Source organism: Cupressus sempervirens, chromosome 3 (genome assembly GCF_028749045.1).
Source record: "Cupressus sempervirens isolate cs-2001-9-10 chromosome 3, ASM2874904v1, whole genome shotgun sequence".
NCBI lineage: Eukaryota > Viridiplantae > Streptophyta > Pinopsida > Cupressales > Cupressaceae > Cupressus > Cupressus sempervirens.
In genome coordinates this window covers 62513602-62534275 of record NC_143120.1, presented here as the reverse complement: position 1 = coordinate 62534275, position 20674 = coordinate 62513602, and the positions used below count along the sequence as shown (strand labels likewise).

General features: G+C 33.6%; 1 protein-coding gene and 1 pseudogene across 1 annotated transcript; both read left to right on the top strand.

Annotated features, from left to right (window-relative positions):
* The first annotated feature begins 479 nt into the window (after positions 1 to 479).
* On the top strand, positions 480 to 1035 carry LOC149564785 (putative sugar phosphate/phosphate translocator At2g25520 pseudogene; annotated as a pseudogene).
* Positions 1036 to 4330: 3295 nt separating this feature from the next.
* LOC149564784 (disease resistance protein RPP4-like) lies at positions 4331 to 20202 on the top strand. Its single transcript, XM_089816959.1, has 7 exons — positions 4331 to 4617; positions 4702 to 4830; positions 4944 to 5242; positions 5377 to 5534; positions 17922 to 18958; positions 19042 to 19326; positions 19427 to 20202. The coding sequence occupies exons 1-7, from the start codon at positions 4459 to 4461 to the stop codon at positions 20081 to 20083; spliced, it is 2724 nt and encodes a 907-aa protein (XP_089673085.1). The 5' UTR covers positions 4331 to 4458; the 3' UTR covers positions 20084 to 20202.
* The last annotated feature ends 472 nt before the right edge of the window (positions 20203 to 20674 follow it).

Genomic DNA, 20674 nt, shown 5'->3' with positions numbered 1-20674 from the left:
TGAAATTTATTAAAAATATTTTATTTGTCTTCTTATTGGCCAATACAATAAATAGTCATGGGTGGAATAGTTTGTAATATTTACTTATCTCAATGAAATATTTTTTCGTCAACTGATGCTTTTTGATAAACTTCTAAAAAAATCCACCATTGGTTGGTGCTTATAACTAATGCATATCTGTGGAAACATCTAATCTTTTCCTGTCCACATATTCTCTTCCCTTCCATCATATTTTGGAACATTCAAGGCAGTGTTGAGGAAACATGGGAAGATAAAAGAGTATGATTGCCCACAATAGAATTTGAATTTATTAGGTTAACTAAGTTGGGAAACTGTAGAGGTGTGTATGATCAATGCATGTTATATTGCTGGTGTTGGAGATGGAGATTTTTCTTTTAGTTTTAGTATTTTAGTTCCAGAGATGTAGATTTTCTTTTAGTTTTAGTTTTTAACTTTGTACGACATACACATTTCAATGTATGGGGGTCTTGCTACATCTTGGTGTCATTTTTTTGAAGCAACGAGGTTGGTTTTGATTCATTTTTTTCTCACCTCTAATGGAATTACATTGAATCCTATTACAACATTGTACTATGTTTCCCCTTGTTGTTTTGTGTTTTTAAGTATTCATTGGGCTGTAGTTGATTATCTGGTTTTAGTAGCTTCTTCTTCCTTTTATCTTGATATCAAGCTCTTTACCACCAATTGTCTTTGTTCCTTTCTTCTTAACTTGGTAGTGTTTCTTCTTGTGGGTGAAACATCTGTCATAACTATGAATGTTGCGGGTGTGGTGAAGGATTGGATTCTTATTGCCATTTGATGGTTCGTGATCAAGGATAAGGTTACAGGGGTTAATTTGTTGGGTATTTTTTGTCTTTTTCAAGGGTTTGTTCTTACAATCATTTGAAATTGCAATTGCTAAATGGGAAGCAATCTGAGAAAAAGGTTTTGGATGGAGAGAAAGATGCAAACAGTTTATTGGAAGAAAGCCATAATGCTCAGAGTGAAGGCAATCATGGTGATAGAAATGTTTAGAGACCGTTGGATGGTTTTTTATGTACTCATCAAATCCTAAACCGATAGTTTAGGGGTAGTACACCATGTTTTATTTTCTATATAAATGGACCTCAATGCTAGAATTTTGGGTTTTTCCATATGGGAAACTAGATTCCTTATCCCTTGTAAGAAATCTATGTTTAAAAATGCATTTTCCAATTTTTTATTCAGTGAACTATTGAGTATTGCATTTGTTAGTTTTACATTTACTAATTTCAACTATGGACTCTTGGAGATTAGGGTAGCTACAAAATTTGAATTTGAAATTAATATAGAATATCTTGTTTCACTAAAAGCAATTCACCTATAAGTGCATTGCATGGTAGAGATTGCAATACATTATAATGTGCTCTTTGTTTAATGAAGCTGTAAAATCTGAATCTGGAAATTATCTGAGGTTCTTATTCCCATTTAACTAAAAAAAATTAGGGTTTACAATGTAGTGTTCTGGTATCTGTTTATATGAAGAGCATCCATGGAAGAGATGGCAGAGGATTATGATAACATAATGAACTAGTAGTCTTATTTATAAGAGCTTCAAAATTTGAGTCTGCAATAACAAAGATTTCCATGCTTTGGCTAACATTACCATTTTCTCCATCTTCCCTTGGTTGTCCTCTTTCACCACATTACGATCCAAGATTTCTAAAAGTCAATTGTCATTAATGGTAGATAGGAAATGGGCATACAAAGTGCACATAGATCCTTTTACAAATAAAATAGGTCATAGACTAGTGAGAAGCTGCATCAAAACCACATCAAAACTATAAACATCACTTTTGTCTGTAAACTAGTTAGTCCTCACAAACTCTGGATCTACATACCCTAGACTTCCTGATGGAAACATGGTACTCAAATGAGTTCTATCAAAAGGTCTTAGATGAAAAATATCAGACTCTACTACTTTTGGTGTAAATGTGTCATCTACCAAATTTTTTGAAGATTTGATTGTCACGATGGAAAATAGGCTGAGAAGGTTCTTGATGCATGTATATTATGCCCTCTATAGTTTCTATTGCAATCTATTGCCTTCTTTCCCAAGGGAAATGTTTCTCCTGGGAATTTAAATGTTGAAAGAGTGTTCCATTTAGCATAGGTGAGCTATGATTACTAGATTCTCTTTTTCAAAGCAGTTGTTTAAAATGAATTTGAAAAAATGAGATTTCCTAGGATCAGAATGTAATTTTGAGAACTTTACTATGTTTCTCTCAAATCTCTTTCCAAGATTGCTCTTTTTTCAAGAACAATGAAAAAATTAGGTTTCTTATACATGAAGCCCTAAATTTTTCTTTTGAATCCTTAAAGGAGGCAATAAACTTATAGGGTTATAGCCATGGGTACTGTAGAAATAGGGTTAAACATTTACAAGACCATTTATGATCAATACAGAGTTAAGAAACTTCATACATTATGTATAGTTAGAGTTCAAGATCCTGTTAAATAAGGTAAGAATTCAACTAGATTTAAAGGAATGTTAGTTGAAGGGAACATTTAACCAGTTACAAGAACATAATTCTCTTGAAATATGGTGAAGCAGAGAATTTTGAGTTCAACAGCTGATGATGTTGAATATATTGACTATCATTCTCGATTTGAATTTATAACCAAGTATACAAGAACAATCCAGTGTTTACTTATGATCTCTCTTCAATGTATTACTTGAAAACTTCCCATTTGGGGAGATGTAAAAGACTTGGTCTTTGAACTTGTTTCGGACAAGCACTGTAAAAGCATAAAATTGGATTCAGGCACTACTTTATTAACATTTTCGCTCATGGAAAATAGTGTTGGTTAAGTTTGAATCCAATGCACTTTCTTTCAAACTCATTTGATTTCTATATTGAGCTCACTGCAGTTGGAATATGATTTCTCAGTTGATGTATATTCATGCCCATCTCATCTTTATATTGAATTTGCAACAGTTATAGCAGTAAGGTAATGCAATAATTGTATCATGATGATCTTCAACATTTTGTATTATATTTGCAACAATGATAATATGTTCAATTTAATGTCTAATACCTATTTGATTTCACAGCTACTGTAACACTTCTAATATGATCTAATTATGTTAATATACATTTGTTCAGTCATCTGAATTTGTGGCATTTATCCTTATATCTGTAATAATGCAATTAGCAGTCATGCACTTTTCAATGTTGCAAAATATATGTCATCTAATGAAATGTGAATTGACACTCACTTGATATACACGTCGAAATGGCAATTGTTGTAAGGATATATCTAATTCTCTGTAATGGTGACTAACATTTTATTTATCTGTTGAATTCGTAGCTTATTAATAAAATTCAATGATCTAATGTGTTGTACATGGATACCCATTTGATTTCTCGACTAATGTCTTTTGTAAGGTATACATCAAATCTGACCTAAAGTATTGTGCACACATACAAATTGATTTTTTGAAAGAATTTGCAACATTTATAATAAAATATTTTACCAAATATATAACCAGTGGTGTCCGTTTGATTTCTCTATTGAATTTGTAGCAGTGTGGTAATTTTTGTAGTTAAACACGAAATATGCTGATATCTATTCTATTCTTCGTAAGTATGCATTTAATCCAATAAAATGTGTATGGATGCCCTTTTTAATAATTTATTTTTGTTGCTTACAAGGGCTGTAAGTGATTCCTAATGTCAATTCTTGCAAAATGCATCTACCAAACTATTACTTAACACTTAAATTGACATCTCAATGGTAGAAAAAGAATATTTTTAAACAAATAAGTTGGAACAAGTAATCTTATTTTTAGACTAAAGCTTCAATTCAAAATACACTACTGAAGGAACTAGATGCTTTGGGTCCTTTTAAAATACACTACTGAAGGAACTAGATGCTTTGGGTCCTTTTAAAATACACTACTGAAGGAACTAGATGCTTTGGGTCCTTTTTTCCTATGGCATCATTTTTTGAAATGCTGCTGGCAATAAAAAAAAATTAAGAATATCACTTTTCTACATCTGTCTTGGTCATCTCCGTTATGCTACCACCAGCCGGCATGCACTAAGTTTTAGACATCTAATTTTCTTAAGATCATATTTGTGAATGACCGTCCTTTGTGCTCCTCTATGCCGACAGCAGCACATGCTATCATTACACTTTATTTCATTTTAGCTTGGCGATTACATCTTCGAAAGTAAAGATTTATTCCGCGTGACAATGACTGAAGTCTCCAATCGTCTCCCAATTTCCAAAGCGAGCGTAATAATTTTCATTCACGATAATTGTCATCCCAAATTTGACCACTCGCCTTCGAAATGAGCCTTGTCCTTGAAAGACGTTAAAGTGAGACGATTGTACATGGCCTTGAATGTTACGCAGCTTTAATGTTTCTATTGCAGGTTTGTATCTTGTTGATCAGCATCCTTGCAAGCTACAATGGGCAACCGCCTGAGCAAGAGATCCCGCGAGAAGAACCCGGCAGCACCCTCGTCGTCGACAGAGCAAGAGTGCATTGACATTTTTAAGGAAATCCAAGATACAGGCGACATTAATGAGTTAATCAATATGATCGACCAACTCCTTCAAAGGATAAAGGTCACTATATACTCCACCATTCATGTAACTCTGCTTTCATTTGCCTAAACTCTCTAACCTTTGTTTCCTTCTTATCTGTTGCAGTCCAAGCAACAAAATGTCACTACAAGTTCTCAACCAACCCAAGAGATAGAACAAGAAAGTGGCGTATGGAAATCTATTATTAAGAAAGGTTCCGAATTCGTGGAGAAGTTAAATAAATTTGGATCCTCGGTAAGTTTTTAAAGATCAAACTAACTAATTAGTAATTTACTTAGATTTTTTCTTAGACCTACTGTGCTGTTTAGAACTGGGGGCTAACGGTTTACAATTCTTTCTTGTTATAGGAAAAGTTGCACCAAGGGATAAAAGTTGTCGCTGAAACACTTCCACAAGTAGGACAAATAAATTCGACTGTGGCAGGGTTATCTACGATCGCTTTTGTGTTGTCCAAATATGAAAAAATGCGAGATAATCAAGAAGACTGCCTACAAACCTTGGGATATCTCATGGATCTTGCTCGACATCTTCAACGTTTGGAGAAAATTATTCCAGAGGAGGAGGAAAAATTCACCAAAGCCATTCAGTTCATCGTTGAAGGCTCAATAACTTGTCTTTGTCTATCAGAAGATAAAAAGCTTTTCAGGTAAAAACAATTACAATTTGCTTTGTCTAATAACAAGCTTCTGAGGTTAAAACAATTATAACTACCAACTAGAATTTGTATAATGGTGTGAGTGCCGCTAATTATTTATTGGTAAACTATTTTTTGTGTTGCAGATTTATCAAATCTTCTATCAATTCAGAAGACCTGACGAATCTTCGGAAAAGAATAACTGAATTGTATCCAGATCTTCTGTTGACCAGTTTCATAAGATTGAGTGAGAACATACCTACTTACCTTCCTATCACAAAGCCCATCTCTGCGGTGGGAGCAGGTAAATCTATACTACTTAAAAATATATATTTTCACTTTGAATTTTATAATTTTACTTTAGCATATATGTATCACTTTCAATATGATGATTTATTTTCTAGTAGTTGGCTTAATAAGGCAATTATCCGTTTCAATTAGATGATTTATTTTCTTGTAGACAACTTTGATTTTACATACAAGGTTATTAGTCTATTCTTATCTAATACACCTCTGATCTCTTTCAATGAGTATTTGATATGGTGTTTTGAAAAGATTTGATCCTTTATCCTTTATTTTATAATTAAGATTTCTTGTAAGAATAATCTTTCCCTTTTTCTAATTAAGATCGCTCTTTCACACTTGGTAAGAATAAACTTTCCCTTTTCTTAGCTTAGAAAACTAGATACCTTTTTAAAAATTAAATTAGTGAAAACATATTTTGAAGATGAAATTTTGTTAGTAGATTTATGTAGTTTTCATACTAGTAGAAAATATATTATGATGCTTAATAATTCTTAAAATATATCTCTTATTTTTCAAATTATTTATAGAAACAGTTAGAAGTCTTTCTATTTAAGCATGACAATTTAAATATGTTATTGCATTGTCTAAATAAAATCAATTTTATAGAAACAACATGTCACAACTTAAGTTAGAAGATACATATTAGAATGTGGGGACATATTAAAGGTGTCACAATATTTTTTCTTTTATTTTGCATACTTCAACATTATTATGTGAGGTGACTAAGTGTACTTCTATGTGAGTAATTAGAAGAATATGATTAAAGATTGAATCTATGCCTGAAACAAAGTAATTGCAATTATTACTAAAATCTATCAAAGGAAAATATATATATATATATATATTAAGAATAATATTCTCAAATGATGCAAGATTACATGACCTCTAATAGGGTCTTGCATTAAAAATCTTAACGAATAAAATTATGAATTGAATGTTCAAAATGAAGAAAGTGAAAAAAAAATTCTTTACTATCTAAGATAGTCTACTTCTTATTTAGGAATCTACTAGTTCTCTAGGAATCCATGTTTTTTTTTCTCATTTCTTCAATTTCTATTATTTCACTAAATTTTATGCTCTTTCCTTTTCATTATTCCTTCACATATCTTAAGGATTGAGTTGACCAATATTTATCAATATATCTTATAATACTCATATCAATATAGTACAATTGCATACCTCACTAAACAAAAGCTTCTCTCCTATATACCAAAATATTTAAACCATTAGCCTAGATCTTCTTCATAGGTTTGGAAATCTCAAAATTATAATCTTCCATGTCAAGGTTAACATCTAGGATGTCATACCTATCTTGTCAAATTCTTGTTTCAACAAGTCAAAACAATTCCTTGACCAAAATGCCAATACATTCTTCAGTACTCTATTTCGGTGATGTCAAACCTGTCATTGCGAATCTATCCAAAACATATGAAAAAATCAACATAATGTTAAGAGAGCTTAAGAAAATATTCTATGATGTCCAATCCAAATTTCTTTAATCTCGCAAGTCTATCTATGCTTCTTGTGAACCTTGCCAAGAAATATAGTTTGGTTATGCATTGTATCTCTGCCTCATACTTGGACAAATTGCCTTAATACATCATAATGTTTCGATTAATCAAAACAACTATCAACTTACCTTAACCAAATTGCCAACAAAAATTGGGTGGTTCTATTAGAATACTTTATTTTTAATCCCAAGAGCTAGTATAAAAGGAAGGCTAGGCACCTCAATTTTACATCCACTAGCATCAACAATATATCAAGAGTCAATGTCAAGAACACTTAAGGAAATTCATTCTAGTATATTTAAGGAATTCATTCAAGTATTCAAGGTGTTCTCAAGATTCAAGGATCCTTTGTGAGCATTTCCTCTTCAAGATCTTGTATTTTTTTTACCATCAAGGGAGGAGATCTACATTTTACAATTCATCTTCTTCTTTGTGCACATCCTCATTCATGGCTCCATGATTTTGTATTAATGATATATATTGAATCTGTGGAGATTTAACATAAAAAATATTCAAGAATTTCAAAATGCTCATTGGCAAGGGTTTCATCAAGCAAGGTGAATATTTGCATTTGTCTTTGTTTCCTTACATAATTTTTTGTAGTTGTCTTTTTGAAGGTTAATTCCTAAAGGGGGGATTGACCAAGGCAACCCCACCCACCTCCCCTGCCCCCGACAAAAAAAAATTAAAATTAAAAAAATCAAGTTATTTTAATGTCTATGACTAGGTTATTGGAATTGGAAATTCAAATATAGAAATTATCGGTTACCAGATTTCAAAAAAAAATTGGTTGAATTTATTTATGTTATATAAGAACATGTCCATCATCCCATGAAACTAATGATAAACATCACCCAAATTGAACTATACTTGGAGATTTGAGACTTTTCAGGGTTTTATGGGTTTTTTTAAAATAAAAAAAATGTTGTTAGCTTCAAAGACACCATTTTAGATCTCCATTATTTTTAGAGTAGAAAAGTATTTTCCTTTGCATATTTGAAGGTCATATTTCTAACCTTCCTTTTATCTCTTATCATAGAGTTATTTTCATATTTGAATTGGGGTTGATTGCATAAAAATTTCTCCAAGATCTAATTCATCTTCATCATTTGATCAATTGGTCCAATTTACATTCACATTGGACATCTAAAGTTAATGAAAATTGGATGAAAAATGACTTTCTTAAATAATTTTTTAGTATAATTTAGGTTTAGTATTAACATTCCTTCATCTTATTTGAGTTTTTCTAATCTAACTTGAGTTATATTTATATATTGAGATTTATGTTTGGAAGTCCTTTTTTTCTCTTGTATTGAATAAATTAGGGTGGAAGTGTTGTTGGAATGAATGCAGATGATATTCCTACGAGGGTGTATTCTAGTAGTGTTTGAGACATGATTCAGTAATTATATGTTGTATTCATAATAGAGTTTTTCATTGATGTTAACTTACATGTTATTCCATGAAGACTAGTAGAACAATAGATAGAGTTTGGCTTCACACAATTTGATCAGTTGAAGACAACTTGTGTGCTCTTAAATAGATTTATACAAAGTGTCTAGATGTGGCAGATGAGTGTGTGTATGAAAAGATGAAGACCACATAGAGTTATGGAAGATTTGGTAAAGATAGCTTTTAGATAGTGTTTCTAGAAAGTGAGTACTAATGTTTTGATTGTATCTCCTAATGGAGATAGAGTCTAGTTGAGTGAGATGACATGGAGGTAAAAGACATGCTTAAGATGGCTTGGTTATATGAGAAAAGTGAGATGTTCATTAAGTGAAGAGTTATGAAGACTACGAACTAAAAAATTACTTGTACTTATAAAAAGATGAAATATTATAATATAATGTGCAAATGTAATATATTAAGTTGGTCTTATATTACTATTGTTAATTAGGGAAGGCCCAAGACCGACTCAATTACTTTCTTAGGACTTGGTATAAAGGAAAGTCATTTCCTTGAGGATTAGAGTGATCTAGTGTGGATTGTTATATGCGAACTTGAATGCAAATTTATCTTTTGGATCAAAGTAGAGATTGGTGTAGTTGAGGTACACTGATCTTACAAGGAACTATATCTAGAAAGAGAAGAAGTTGTTGAACAATTTTTGGTCAAAACATGTATTATAGAGTGAGGATAGTACTAAAGTTGTTTGGATAGCAGGTCCTTCTATCTTCCTATCAACTCCTAACAAGGTTGACACAACTCCTTAGGGTTGGAATCTCCTAGCAAGGATTTAAAGTGTCCTAACAGGGATTGATATGTACTAAATCTATTTCATTGAATTCTATTAGGGTCCATTCTTTCATAGGGAACATTTTTATTAGAACATCATCTTGTGAGTGCCATTCTCACTAGGGTTTTCCCTCTAATCAAGTGTTTCCCTAGTTAGCAAATCCAGTGTTATTATACATGGTTATCTTTCTATGGTTGTTGCAACTACTTTTTATATGTCTTTGAATAAATAAAGATATTGATACTTGTTTTAATTGCATAACTAATTCACCCCCACCCCTCCACAATTATCTTGGTGTCCTAGTGGACTTTACTTTCTATCTAGTGTTTAATTAAAGAATTCATCTCATATATTTTACATTGTTAAATTAATTAATGTCATTTCAACCACTAAATAAATAGAATCAACGATTTATCTTTGAGGGAATTTTTTTTTGGTATAGGTGAATTCTATAATCCAAGAAAGGTTTTAGTGTCATAAGTAGAAATTTTGAGAAAATTTAATATACCATATTACACAAACTAATAGGTTGAAAGTCTTTTATTCTTCTAGCCCTAGCTACAATGGGGATTAATACAAGGAAAGTGTTATTGAACTTCTTTAAAGTCACTCCAATAGAGAAAAACTCTATAGTTTCTTAAAAAAATTCCTTACCAATAATGTCCCAATATTTCTAAAATAAGATGGGGGAACCCATCAAGCCCAGGGGATTTCAAATGATTGATAGAGATGGTAATGGACTTCACCTCCCCTAAAGTTATGAGCCTTTGCATATTAATATTTTCCTACAAAGAAATGTTGTAAGGAACACAACCTAAGAGAGTTATGCAAGCCCTCTAGACTGTTGGCTCTTGAATTAACAACTTTTGAATAACCCAATGATAGGAACAAATACATCTAGGATTAGCTAATTCCCATGTTCAACATACCTATTCATACATTAGGACCAATTATAAGGCTATACTCCTTCATTTTCTTCAGGCTTTGCAAAATGGAGGTGAAAAGACCTTTAGATTCATTCATATGGCACCAGTTCTAAAGCATACAATCTAGAAATCTATACAAAGTAGATAAAACTTTTATTACTCCTATACTTATGCAATGACAAAGGCATGCAATAGCAAATGGAAGAACCTATGAAATCCACAAGCTGATTGAAGGCATCCTTTCAGCTCCTAAATAGAAAGGGAAATGGATAATTGATTTAAGTTTGATATCAGCAAAATCCAAATATGCAACAACAAGAGCATGTTGATCCTCTAACTGATCAATGCCATATCTATTGGGCAATTCCACAAGTCACAAACATACATCCATGATATCAGTGACATACCCCATACACCAAGATATCAAATCTATCCTATCACTTATTGAATCAAACATCAGTGTTCACAAAAAACTCATTTGCATGAAATATCCTTCTTATGAAACCTGCAACCCTATCAAACATATCAAGCATTTACTTGGCTCTTTGTTCCAACAACAAAGTATATTGAGACATACAACTTTAGAGAGTTGCAACTAGGTTTAAGCCATTTGTTCCTAAACCACAAAACATTGCTAACAACATAAATAGGAGATGAGAATCAGAATTAAGCTAAGAAGTTTTTTGTTCCTTGTATTCATTTCTTTGAAACAATTCATTCAAGATGCATATAAATAACCCATGAAACAACTGAATAGATCAAAACTATTTGTATAACTTCATTATTGTTGATCATACAAGAGAAAAAATGTTGAAGAAATGGTGGAAACCTAGCTGAGAACTTGCTCAAAACTTTGGGAACCAAACCTAGATGGTATCACAACCATGGAAAACCTTCCATTCAACTTGAAGCAACCCCTAAAAATGAGAGAAAAAGAGAAAGATATAGAGAAGGAAGAAGAATCCAAATCTGATCTGGAAGTGACACATGTCCACTTGAATCTCCATCCCATGTTGTTGCAAAGCCTCTCTCTTCTCTCTACAACCAAAAATATGAACGAAATCTCTTCATTGTATATAACAAACTTGAAATATCTCCTCCAAATGATGAGAAACCCTCACTCTGATAAAAATATCAGATATGCATCTAAAATGTTGAGAAATCCTTTACTAAATTGACTTGGAGTTAAAAAGACATCACCAACTACATTTCTATTAACTTTGGCACACACCCACTTCATCATTTCACAGGAAAACAAGTCTAAACTGCCATACCAAAATGTAGTTGAAAAACAAGCACCTTAGACAAAACCCATAATATCTCATACATACTACTTCCTATGCAAAAATAAATGGCAAATTTGGAAAGCTCATTCCGAGAGCTTTCTGTTGCTATATGATAGTAATATATTAGCCTAAAAGGCATACCCAAGACATCCATTAGAAGTTTAGGTTCTTGACTGATTCTCAGGTCTACATTTTTTGTAAAAAATAAACTTTGTGCTAAAGTTTAAAACTTTATAATATATCCTTTTTATTTAAAAACTTTCTGTACGTCAGAAGAGGAAAATAATAATAAAAAATGTTTTTTTATGAATTTATATATTTCCCTCTTTTTTTGAATTTGAGTCAACCTAAGTTTGACTAGCCTAACATAATGCAACACCTAATTTGTCAATTTCTACATTGTCACCTTGACATGTCAACCTACCTCACTACCCTTCTGTTATGTCATTGCCACATGTCATTCTCTTAGTGGTTCATACTACCCTATCAGCATCCTTTGGACAACTTTGCCACCTAGGTGCCACATGGGGCTTCTTGATTGGTCCACTACCTTCTCATTGGCCTCTAACATAGTGCCACATGTGATCATCTGATTCATCGTCACATTTTCACATTACTTTGCTAGTGAGCTACTTTAGTTTGCGATAGTGCGTCAATTGTCAATTTTGTGCCACATGGCATGATCTGGAGCGTCGATTTGCTTGGTGCCACCTCATCTCCTCTGCCACATTTCACCTTCTCACTTTGGTTTAAAAAGTGACAACCACTGATCTCACCACGTGTCACAATCTAGTGAGTTGGTCTTGCATGTTATCCTATCATCTCCTCGAAGATTGCCAATTTTGCCACAATGCACGATTTGGAGCATCCATTTGCTTGGTGCCACCTCACCTCCTCCACCACATGTCACCTTGTGGCTTTGATTAACAAAGTGACAACCATTGATTTTGTCACGTGTCACAATTTAGTGAGTTGATCTTGCATCATCTCCTCGAAGTTTGATGAAGTCCATGCCAGGCTTGGAAATGGCTACCACATGTTGCACTGCAATCCACTGCTTAGATGTTGCATGACGTCTTCCTATTCATTGCTCGGATCCACATCATCATCCTTTCACGTCTTGCACTACAATTTGTTGCTCAAGTGTTGCATGGCATCTTCCCATTCATTGCTTGGATCCACATCATCATCCTTTCATCTACCTACATTTGGTCAAAAGACACTCACCCATGTCTATTTGAAATGACGTGGACGCCATGCTTGAGCCTTATGTCTTAAGAAGGCTCATGCCTTGTAAACAGCACACCGATTGAGTGGTTGGGGATATAAATATAAAAAGAACGAATTGCACCACCAATGTGGGATAATGCGTTTTCATCTGCCTACCAAATATTGTGTACTTCACTTTTGGTGATGATCATTGATAGAAACAAAATGTCGTTACTTAGCTCATGGTCTCCATTCTTCCCAACTACCGTGCCAACATGGGTTTGAAACCTCTTGTACGTTTTAGTACACCCACTGCCTTGAATTAGGCTCTTTTAGCTATAAATAGTGTGCAATACCTTTGTGATTGGTAACTCTATCAACATCTAATCCTTGCTTCTATTTCAATCGCTCCCCTTAGAGTCTTGTCCCAGTCATAGATTGTGACAAGAGAGACCGTGCAGCTTCCCAATCCAGTTTTAACCTGCTCATTAATTTGAAAATCCTGGCTGTGCATTAGGTGTAGAATGGGGTCATGAATTTTTGTTTTTTTTCATCCCCCACTTCACATTTTCAAAACTTTCCCACTTTTGATGATACCCCTATAAAAAAGGTTTCCCAGACAACACGTATAACGATGCATCAGAGCAGAGAAAATATCGACTGTATTTTGTAATTGTTACATGTGCGTCATGGAATTCGATATCCTTTAAGGGCTATTAAATTAGGAATGAAACAACCACTAGATCCTTTATTTTTTCTATTCTATGCCACCACGTGCTCCAACCTGCTTGGAATTGAATTTAATCATCATTTTCATCCTAGAAAACAATTTCTGGAAGGGAAAGTCAATTCAATCCCAATGATCATATTGATGGCAGATCAAGAATGCTGTACAAACCAAGGCTATGGAATCATTCTGTCTTGTGGCAGGGGAACTCAAAACATTGTAACCAACTCTGACCGATATGGTGTTAGCAGGATAATAGAATGCAAAAATTAATGATTTAATGACTTAATGTGAATAATTGCAATTTGTGGAAAGAAGACACTTTTCCCTCTCCATTCTCACCATTCAAACTCCCTGAAACTGCCTCCTTTTAGGCCTTCGAGAGTCTGGCGCTACCCATCCTCTCTTCTTCCCTTGACCGTAGCCACAGGTACTGAATGTTGTGTAGCTTACATTCTTCATTGCCATTGTATACAACGTTGTGAAAGACTAGAGGATAACTTGATTCAATCTGGTGACTAGTGTATCAGGTATATTGGGGCAGAAAAGTGCATCAGATGTTTGATTAAACAATAAGTGCCATGCCTCAATCTCTAACTCAACTTTAACATATTGACTTCCTAATTTAAAATCAAACTCATCAATGGAAAATGTGGCTCCGACACGGATGTTTGCACTGTCATATGCTAGCACTATGGATTGATAATAGTGCCATAAAATGATTTCACTCCTCCAATGATTACTGTGTTTTACAAGGGACCCATTATTTGATGTAATGGAGGTGTCTTAAGTCAAATTTTAGAATGGCACCGCAACTTTGCTTGAGGGAAATATAGACTTGGAAAAAGCAGTGAGAAAGGGAAGGTGACCATGCAAGAAGGCACGTAGAAACTTCAAATCATCACTGGCCTCCACTCTAAAGGGAAATATGTTGTCCGCCCCTTCCTGTCATCAAGATCAGAAAGGTAGCTACTACAAGTATAAACGAGGCCGAGGAATCCATTTTAGAATGGGTATAGAAATCAAACACAAACTCCATATTCATCAAGTAGCAAAATCATTAACGCTAGAAATCAGTGCACTTCTATTAGATTTTTAGAGTCAACTTATGCAAAAGATGGGACGCTTCACTCCATTATGGTGGAGATAATTGAAACAATCCAACTGCCTTATTGTTTTCAGTGAGATGATTGGAACAAGCTTCTATCATACCCATTATTGTTTATGTGTCACTCTACATATATGAGCATCCACTTGGTAACATTAGAAACTCAATTCCAATCAAACTCACCAGACATATTCTTTCGTACAAAGCCTCCATTAATTTAAGGCACTTGAATCAATGAGCAATCCATATTCTATTTTATCACAAATATTGGAGCATCTCTAATATGTTGAAATCATTTTAATCATGAGTAGACCCCACTCACCAATTTGATCTTGAAAAGTGACATGTGCATTATGAATGAAAAAGGCTATAATACAATACCATCTATTTTAAAGTAAACATTTGAGGATTAACAATAATTTATAATAGTGTTTACATCTAAATGCACTTTTATTACTTAATCACTTAGAGTATCACCATTCTCCAAAACATTCTATCAGTCTAATGGAATCAGTTGGGTTCTAAAGTGGGTCTGACTAAAAAATCGTTCAAACTAAAACATCTGACCCTTGAATTGATCTAATTGGCTCATCATACTGATTTGATCCAAAATCCATCATTTTCTAAAAACTTTAAAACTCAATTCAACACTTTTTGCAAATTGTGATTTTCTGCCGAGAAGCCTCTAGGACTGGCTTTAAAAATTGCCAAATCAATGAATCCGGCTGTGAGAGCTGACATATCTATTCTCTATTCCACATTCTTGTATCTTATTAGATTTCGTGTCATGACAACATCTGGGTCAAAAGATATTGAATGTCCAATTCACTCATTTGAAACTACCTACAAACGAACATGTTAGAAAATAATAAAGTGCACTCAGTTTTGACTTTAAAAATAGGTCAAACAATCACTTGGAGTCACAAAAATTGGGACATTAGTTTATTGTCACGAGGAGAGTATAAATCAGCAATTTGGGTTCATAACAAATAATTGGGAGAATTTGGCAAGAAGTCAAAGTTGGCTTCTCAAAATTGTAGAACTAGGAACACTCACAGAATAATAATTTTTACAAACGAAAGGGACCTAAGAAAGTGCACAGATGAATTTTTCTAGACTTGAAAACTGACACACTTAAAGTATTTTTAGAGTAGAACATAATGGTACAATCTATTTGGTCTCACCTATCATAGATTTAGAGTTATGACATCCCAAACAAGGCTACCGATCAATTTACACTTTTAGGCACTAGTCAAACTTTATAAGCTGCATTTGGAATCGCATTTGAAAACTAGTCAAACAGATTCATCATGGGCTCAAATATGGAAAATAGTGAGTGTTTGACCCCTAGAATGCAATGCAAAATGAATTTTCTCAATAGGGTCAATTGGGTCAAAATTATAACTAGTCAAATAGGGTTTCTCGAAATTTTGAACAATTTGCATAAGCATGACAACAGTAAACAACTAACTTTGAGTGATTCAAAACCTAGTCAAAACATATCGAAATGACTTGAAAATTGACACATAGGTTCTTTAATGTGCATACTAGACACTCCCAATGTAGCGAGTCATGAAACTTAACTAGGTGCAAGATATTTAAATACAAATTAGGATTCCTGTCATTGTTTGACATAGGCAAAAGTAGAGATTTGAACAATGCTCAAAATGAAATTTCACGGAATGAATTAGAATGACAATTTATCATTATGAGATGCATGCATATACTGAATGAAAGTGTTAGAAACATGAAACACTTCATAGGCCTCAAAATGATAGCCTAGTACATATGCACAAAAAAATGTTTATATGGGCTCAATTGTACTCAAAATTTAGAATGGTACTCAAAATCAGGGCTTCAATTTTGAGTTCCAACACAGACTAGGGTCATGGGGAAGAGGGTACTTCAAGAGATTAGAAAGTAGCTCACCATCTAATTTTCAATCTTAATCAAGGAGGAACTGACTCTCATAGTGAAGATTACTTCTATGATTTTATTTCTTTACTTATGCTTCAAGACAGACTAGGGAAAGAACTTTATATTCCTATTGCCCCCATGATTTATTGGACTTTGGATCATTATTTCCAAAAGGACTCTTCCTTATTGATAATATTATGTAGCTCAACTGAAAGAACCTTCTCCTCTTTATCTCTATTTTCACTTTAGCTCTACATTAAAAGATATTTCCAAAAGTGTAGTCAATCCAATATTGAAGGTTAGCCCTAACATTTTTCATTTTTCTGGTCAGCTCGAGCATATTATAACCCTTGACTTAATTTGTCGCCATTTAATTAGAACAAACTTAAAATTACGTTCATGGGTCCACATAACATCAAATCGAAAAGGGTACTTGCGGTTAATGATCTATGGATCTCATCAAAACTAAATTGGGTGATGATGAAACCCAAATCTAATGATAGAGGAAACTAAGATATCATTGAAAAAATTCCAATTGTTGTATATTAAACACCTATCAAGGTAGACCTAGATGAGGTGATCCCCAAAACTAATATTCGAGTGACAAGATTTGTTTTTAACTATGACATTATATGCATTAAATTTAGATATTAGTTTGGTAGATTATAGTCAAAGTTAGTAACCTATTCTACGATGAATAAAAAGTACATTTAAATCAAAATGACGCAATCATAAATATATGATTTAACCTAGAATGAGAAAACTAATACAATTCGAAATAAATTCAGACATCCAAAATTCAAATAAATGACATCTAATAGACAAAGTTTGATTAATTTGAAAAATATAAATTAAAACAACATATATATTCAGTTAACATAATACATTTTATGTCTTAATTTCTTTTTTAGTGATAGATTTTCTTATGGTTCAAGACCGTTTTATTATTATTATTTATTAATGATTATTTTTGTCCGCCTCAATCGACATACTCAAAATTAGGATAGCAATTCAATGTACCCACTAAAAACTGTGATATTTGATTCCATTGCTGTTTTGTTGAGATAAATGATGAGCCGATGCAGAAAAGACCGGACAACATTTCATGTTTTGCTTGAATTAATATTTATTGGATTTGGAAAGCAGATGTCTACACATTTCTTTTGATTTTCTATAATCTGTTCATGGCTCAATATTTAAAAACTTTATAATGAAAATATGAAGCTATTGGACGCTCTAAACATCATATTAACGATTGACTCTTGAAAAAATAATAAATAGTCAAACTTGGCATTTTTTTTCCGAGTGTAATTCTTTTTAAATGCATAACGTTTTAAGGATGGTCTAACCGGGGCTTTATTTGTAATCCTGTTTATATATTTTTCAACTATTTAGTATGATGTTACATAAAAGTTCAACATTCTAAAATTTATCATAACACATTTGTTTTGACACTTAACAGTTGGGCTTGAGAATCGAGTTAAAGAAATACTGGATATTCTGAGAATCAGAGATCAGCAATCGCTCGCAGTAGTAATTTGCGGATTTGGAGGTCTAGGGAAAACAACACTCGCAGATGCTGTGGCTTCAAACATAAATCTCAAGATTTATGATTACACCAGGTTTGAAATATATGAAGAATCCGAGAAGAACAATTTTAAAATATCACAGCAACAAATTCTAAAGGACTGCTTCCCAGATTGTAATGGTGGGCGACCTATACAACTAAGAGATTGTACAGATGGTAAGAGTCGTCTGATGGAGGCCTTTAGATCCAAAAAAGGCAAACCTATTTTTCTTTACATTGACAATGCATTACGCGCAGACGACCTGGAGAGCCTTCTACCGAAGGAGCTCGGAGAGCTTCCCCATGGTAGCAGAATTCTCATAACAACAAGAGATTTAGCAGTCACAGATGTGTTTAAAGGTCAACCCAACCTTGTGCGCAAAGACTATCCTCTCCAGCCTCTGCCGGATAAAGATGCAGCCAAAGTTCTATTCAAAGACCCAACCAAAACGGAAATAATCAAACCAGAAGATTTGCATAGAATCTTAAAGATTTGCAGCGGAGTACCACTGGCTCTCAAAATTGTTGGTGCTCAATTAGAGAAACAAGATTATCAAGTCGATGGGTGTAAAAATATTTTGAATTATTTAGAAAACGGAGACATAATAAAAAAAGAAAGATTGAGTGAAAGACTTTTTGATTTTGTATATGAGAAGCTGGAAGAGTACAGTAGGGAAGCCTTGCTTGACATATGCTGCTTTTTCAATAAATGGAATCGTCTAGAAGTTGAGTGTATTGTGGGAGCAGATGCAGTTACATCTCTTCTTGAGGTGGGATTGATCACTTCAATTCCTGAGTACGATGATCCCAATGTTTCTCCCCAGTGGAAAGAATTAGTTGTTCACGATATCATCAGAGCGAAAGGGCGATTTTTAGCGAAAGACAATAGAATCTTTAATTTTGAATCCTTAAGCGAAGCGGCAGAAGAACAGGTATATTTACTCAGATAATTACATGTTTCAAAAGAATACAAGTTTAAAACTATTTACACTAACAAATGTTACTACATTTGCAGAGGCTCCATCGAGTTAAAGGAGTGTGGCTTGAATCTGAATCTGAATCTGAATCTGAATGCACTATTGAGGAAAGACACTTAAATCTAATGAGAAAATCATTAAGAATTCTGTCTTTGGGAGAGAATATAAAAGCCAGCAGAGTAAGTCAAATGAGATTTGAAGAACTGAAGTTTCTACAGGTATCGGATAGCATTCCACAATTACCACTGCAGTTCGAGAAGCTTGATAAATTGGGTGTGTTCTATGGTCCTTTCTTCACTGAAGGTGAAGTTAATCTGTGCAAGGCAAGTCCTCTTTCTAAAATTACCTTATGTACAACATTTTATTATTTATACATTTAGATTGTTTAGTACCCATGTTCTTACGATTGGAATATTTATGCAGCTCCCAAAAAGTTTATTATCAATGCTGGTCATGGATCAATCGCCTTACATTCAGTCCAGAAACTCTCTTATGACAGGAGTTCCTCCGTATCTCTCTTTGAAGAAACTAGATTTCGGTGATTTGGAAGAGTTGCCCAAGCTGCCAGAGGGATTCAATCAGTTAGTGGCTTTGGAAGTTTTGATTCTGGATTACATGGTTCAAATGCAGGAGTTGTCTGAACAAGTCTGCCAACTTCCTGCGTTGAAGATACTAAGCATGAGGGGATGGTGGAGACTAGAATGTCTTCCGGAATCTTTTGGACGGTTGACTACTTTAACATATTTAGACTTAGAAGACTGTAGAAAACTGGAAAGCTTGCCTCAAACCTTTGAGCATCTCACAGCTCTAAGAGACTTGAATATAAATAGGTGTTGCCAATTGGAAAGTTTGCCTACAGGCTTCAGACAACTAACATCTTTACAGCATTTAGAATGTTGTCAGGAATTAGAAAGTTCGGTACAAAATATAATAGGTAGCCAGGCTAAGGTGCTAATTAACGACGGATTCTTTTCTAAACGTCCAAATAGGAGGACGAGTCGTAAAGAGACTATTTTAAAAATCAGAGCTCATGCGCGAGTTGTTAGGGCTGCGCACCGCTATAAGCAATTTGGAAACTGAAATGGCTATGCAGCCGACTGAATTGTTGTCAATAATAGTTTTTTAATTATTTAAATTGGAAAGTGGCTAAAGAACGCTAGCAATATTTCTATGAATTCTATTAAAGAAAGTCCGTAGCATGAATCGGAATACAGTGGATGGATGCAAGAAGTGAAAAAAATATTCAAAGATTTCTATTTTGGAAAGCAGGTGGCCTTAATTAGAATAGGAAGCATATGAAGGATGGATGTGGCAAGTTGGATATTCTTTTAGAATGTGTGCAATATGGATTAGAATGTATTTATAAAGAGTAGTTTAGATTTAAGAGACGATTTAAACAGTTTAGAATTGACAATGAGTATGAGTATTGTTTATGTTAAAAGGAATGTAGAAGCATTTTTTTATTGAATTTGGAATTGTTGGTCTAATTGTAATATTTTGAAGGATTTATTACGCCGAGAGGCGTTCTATACAATGGCAGCACAAATGTCCAGGGAATATGTCACAATTCTTTGTCAATAAAAAAGATTTGAGAGCAATTACAAACTTTCAAATTAAATATTAAAAAAGAATTCTCGAAAGAATAGCTGGCCGAAATAATAGGAAGCCAAA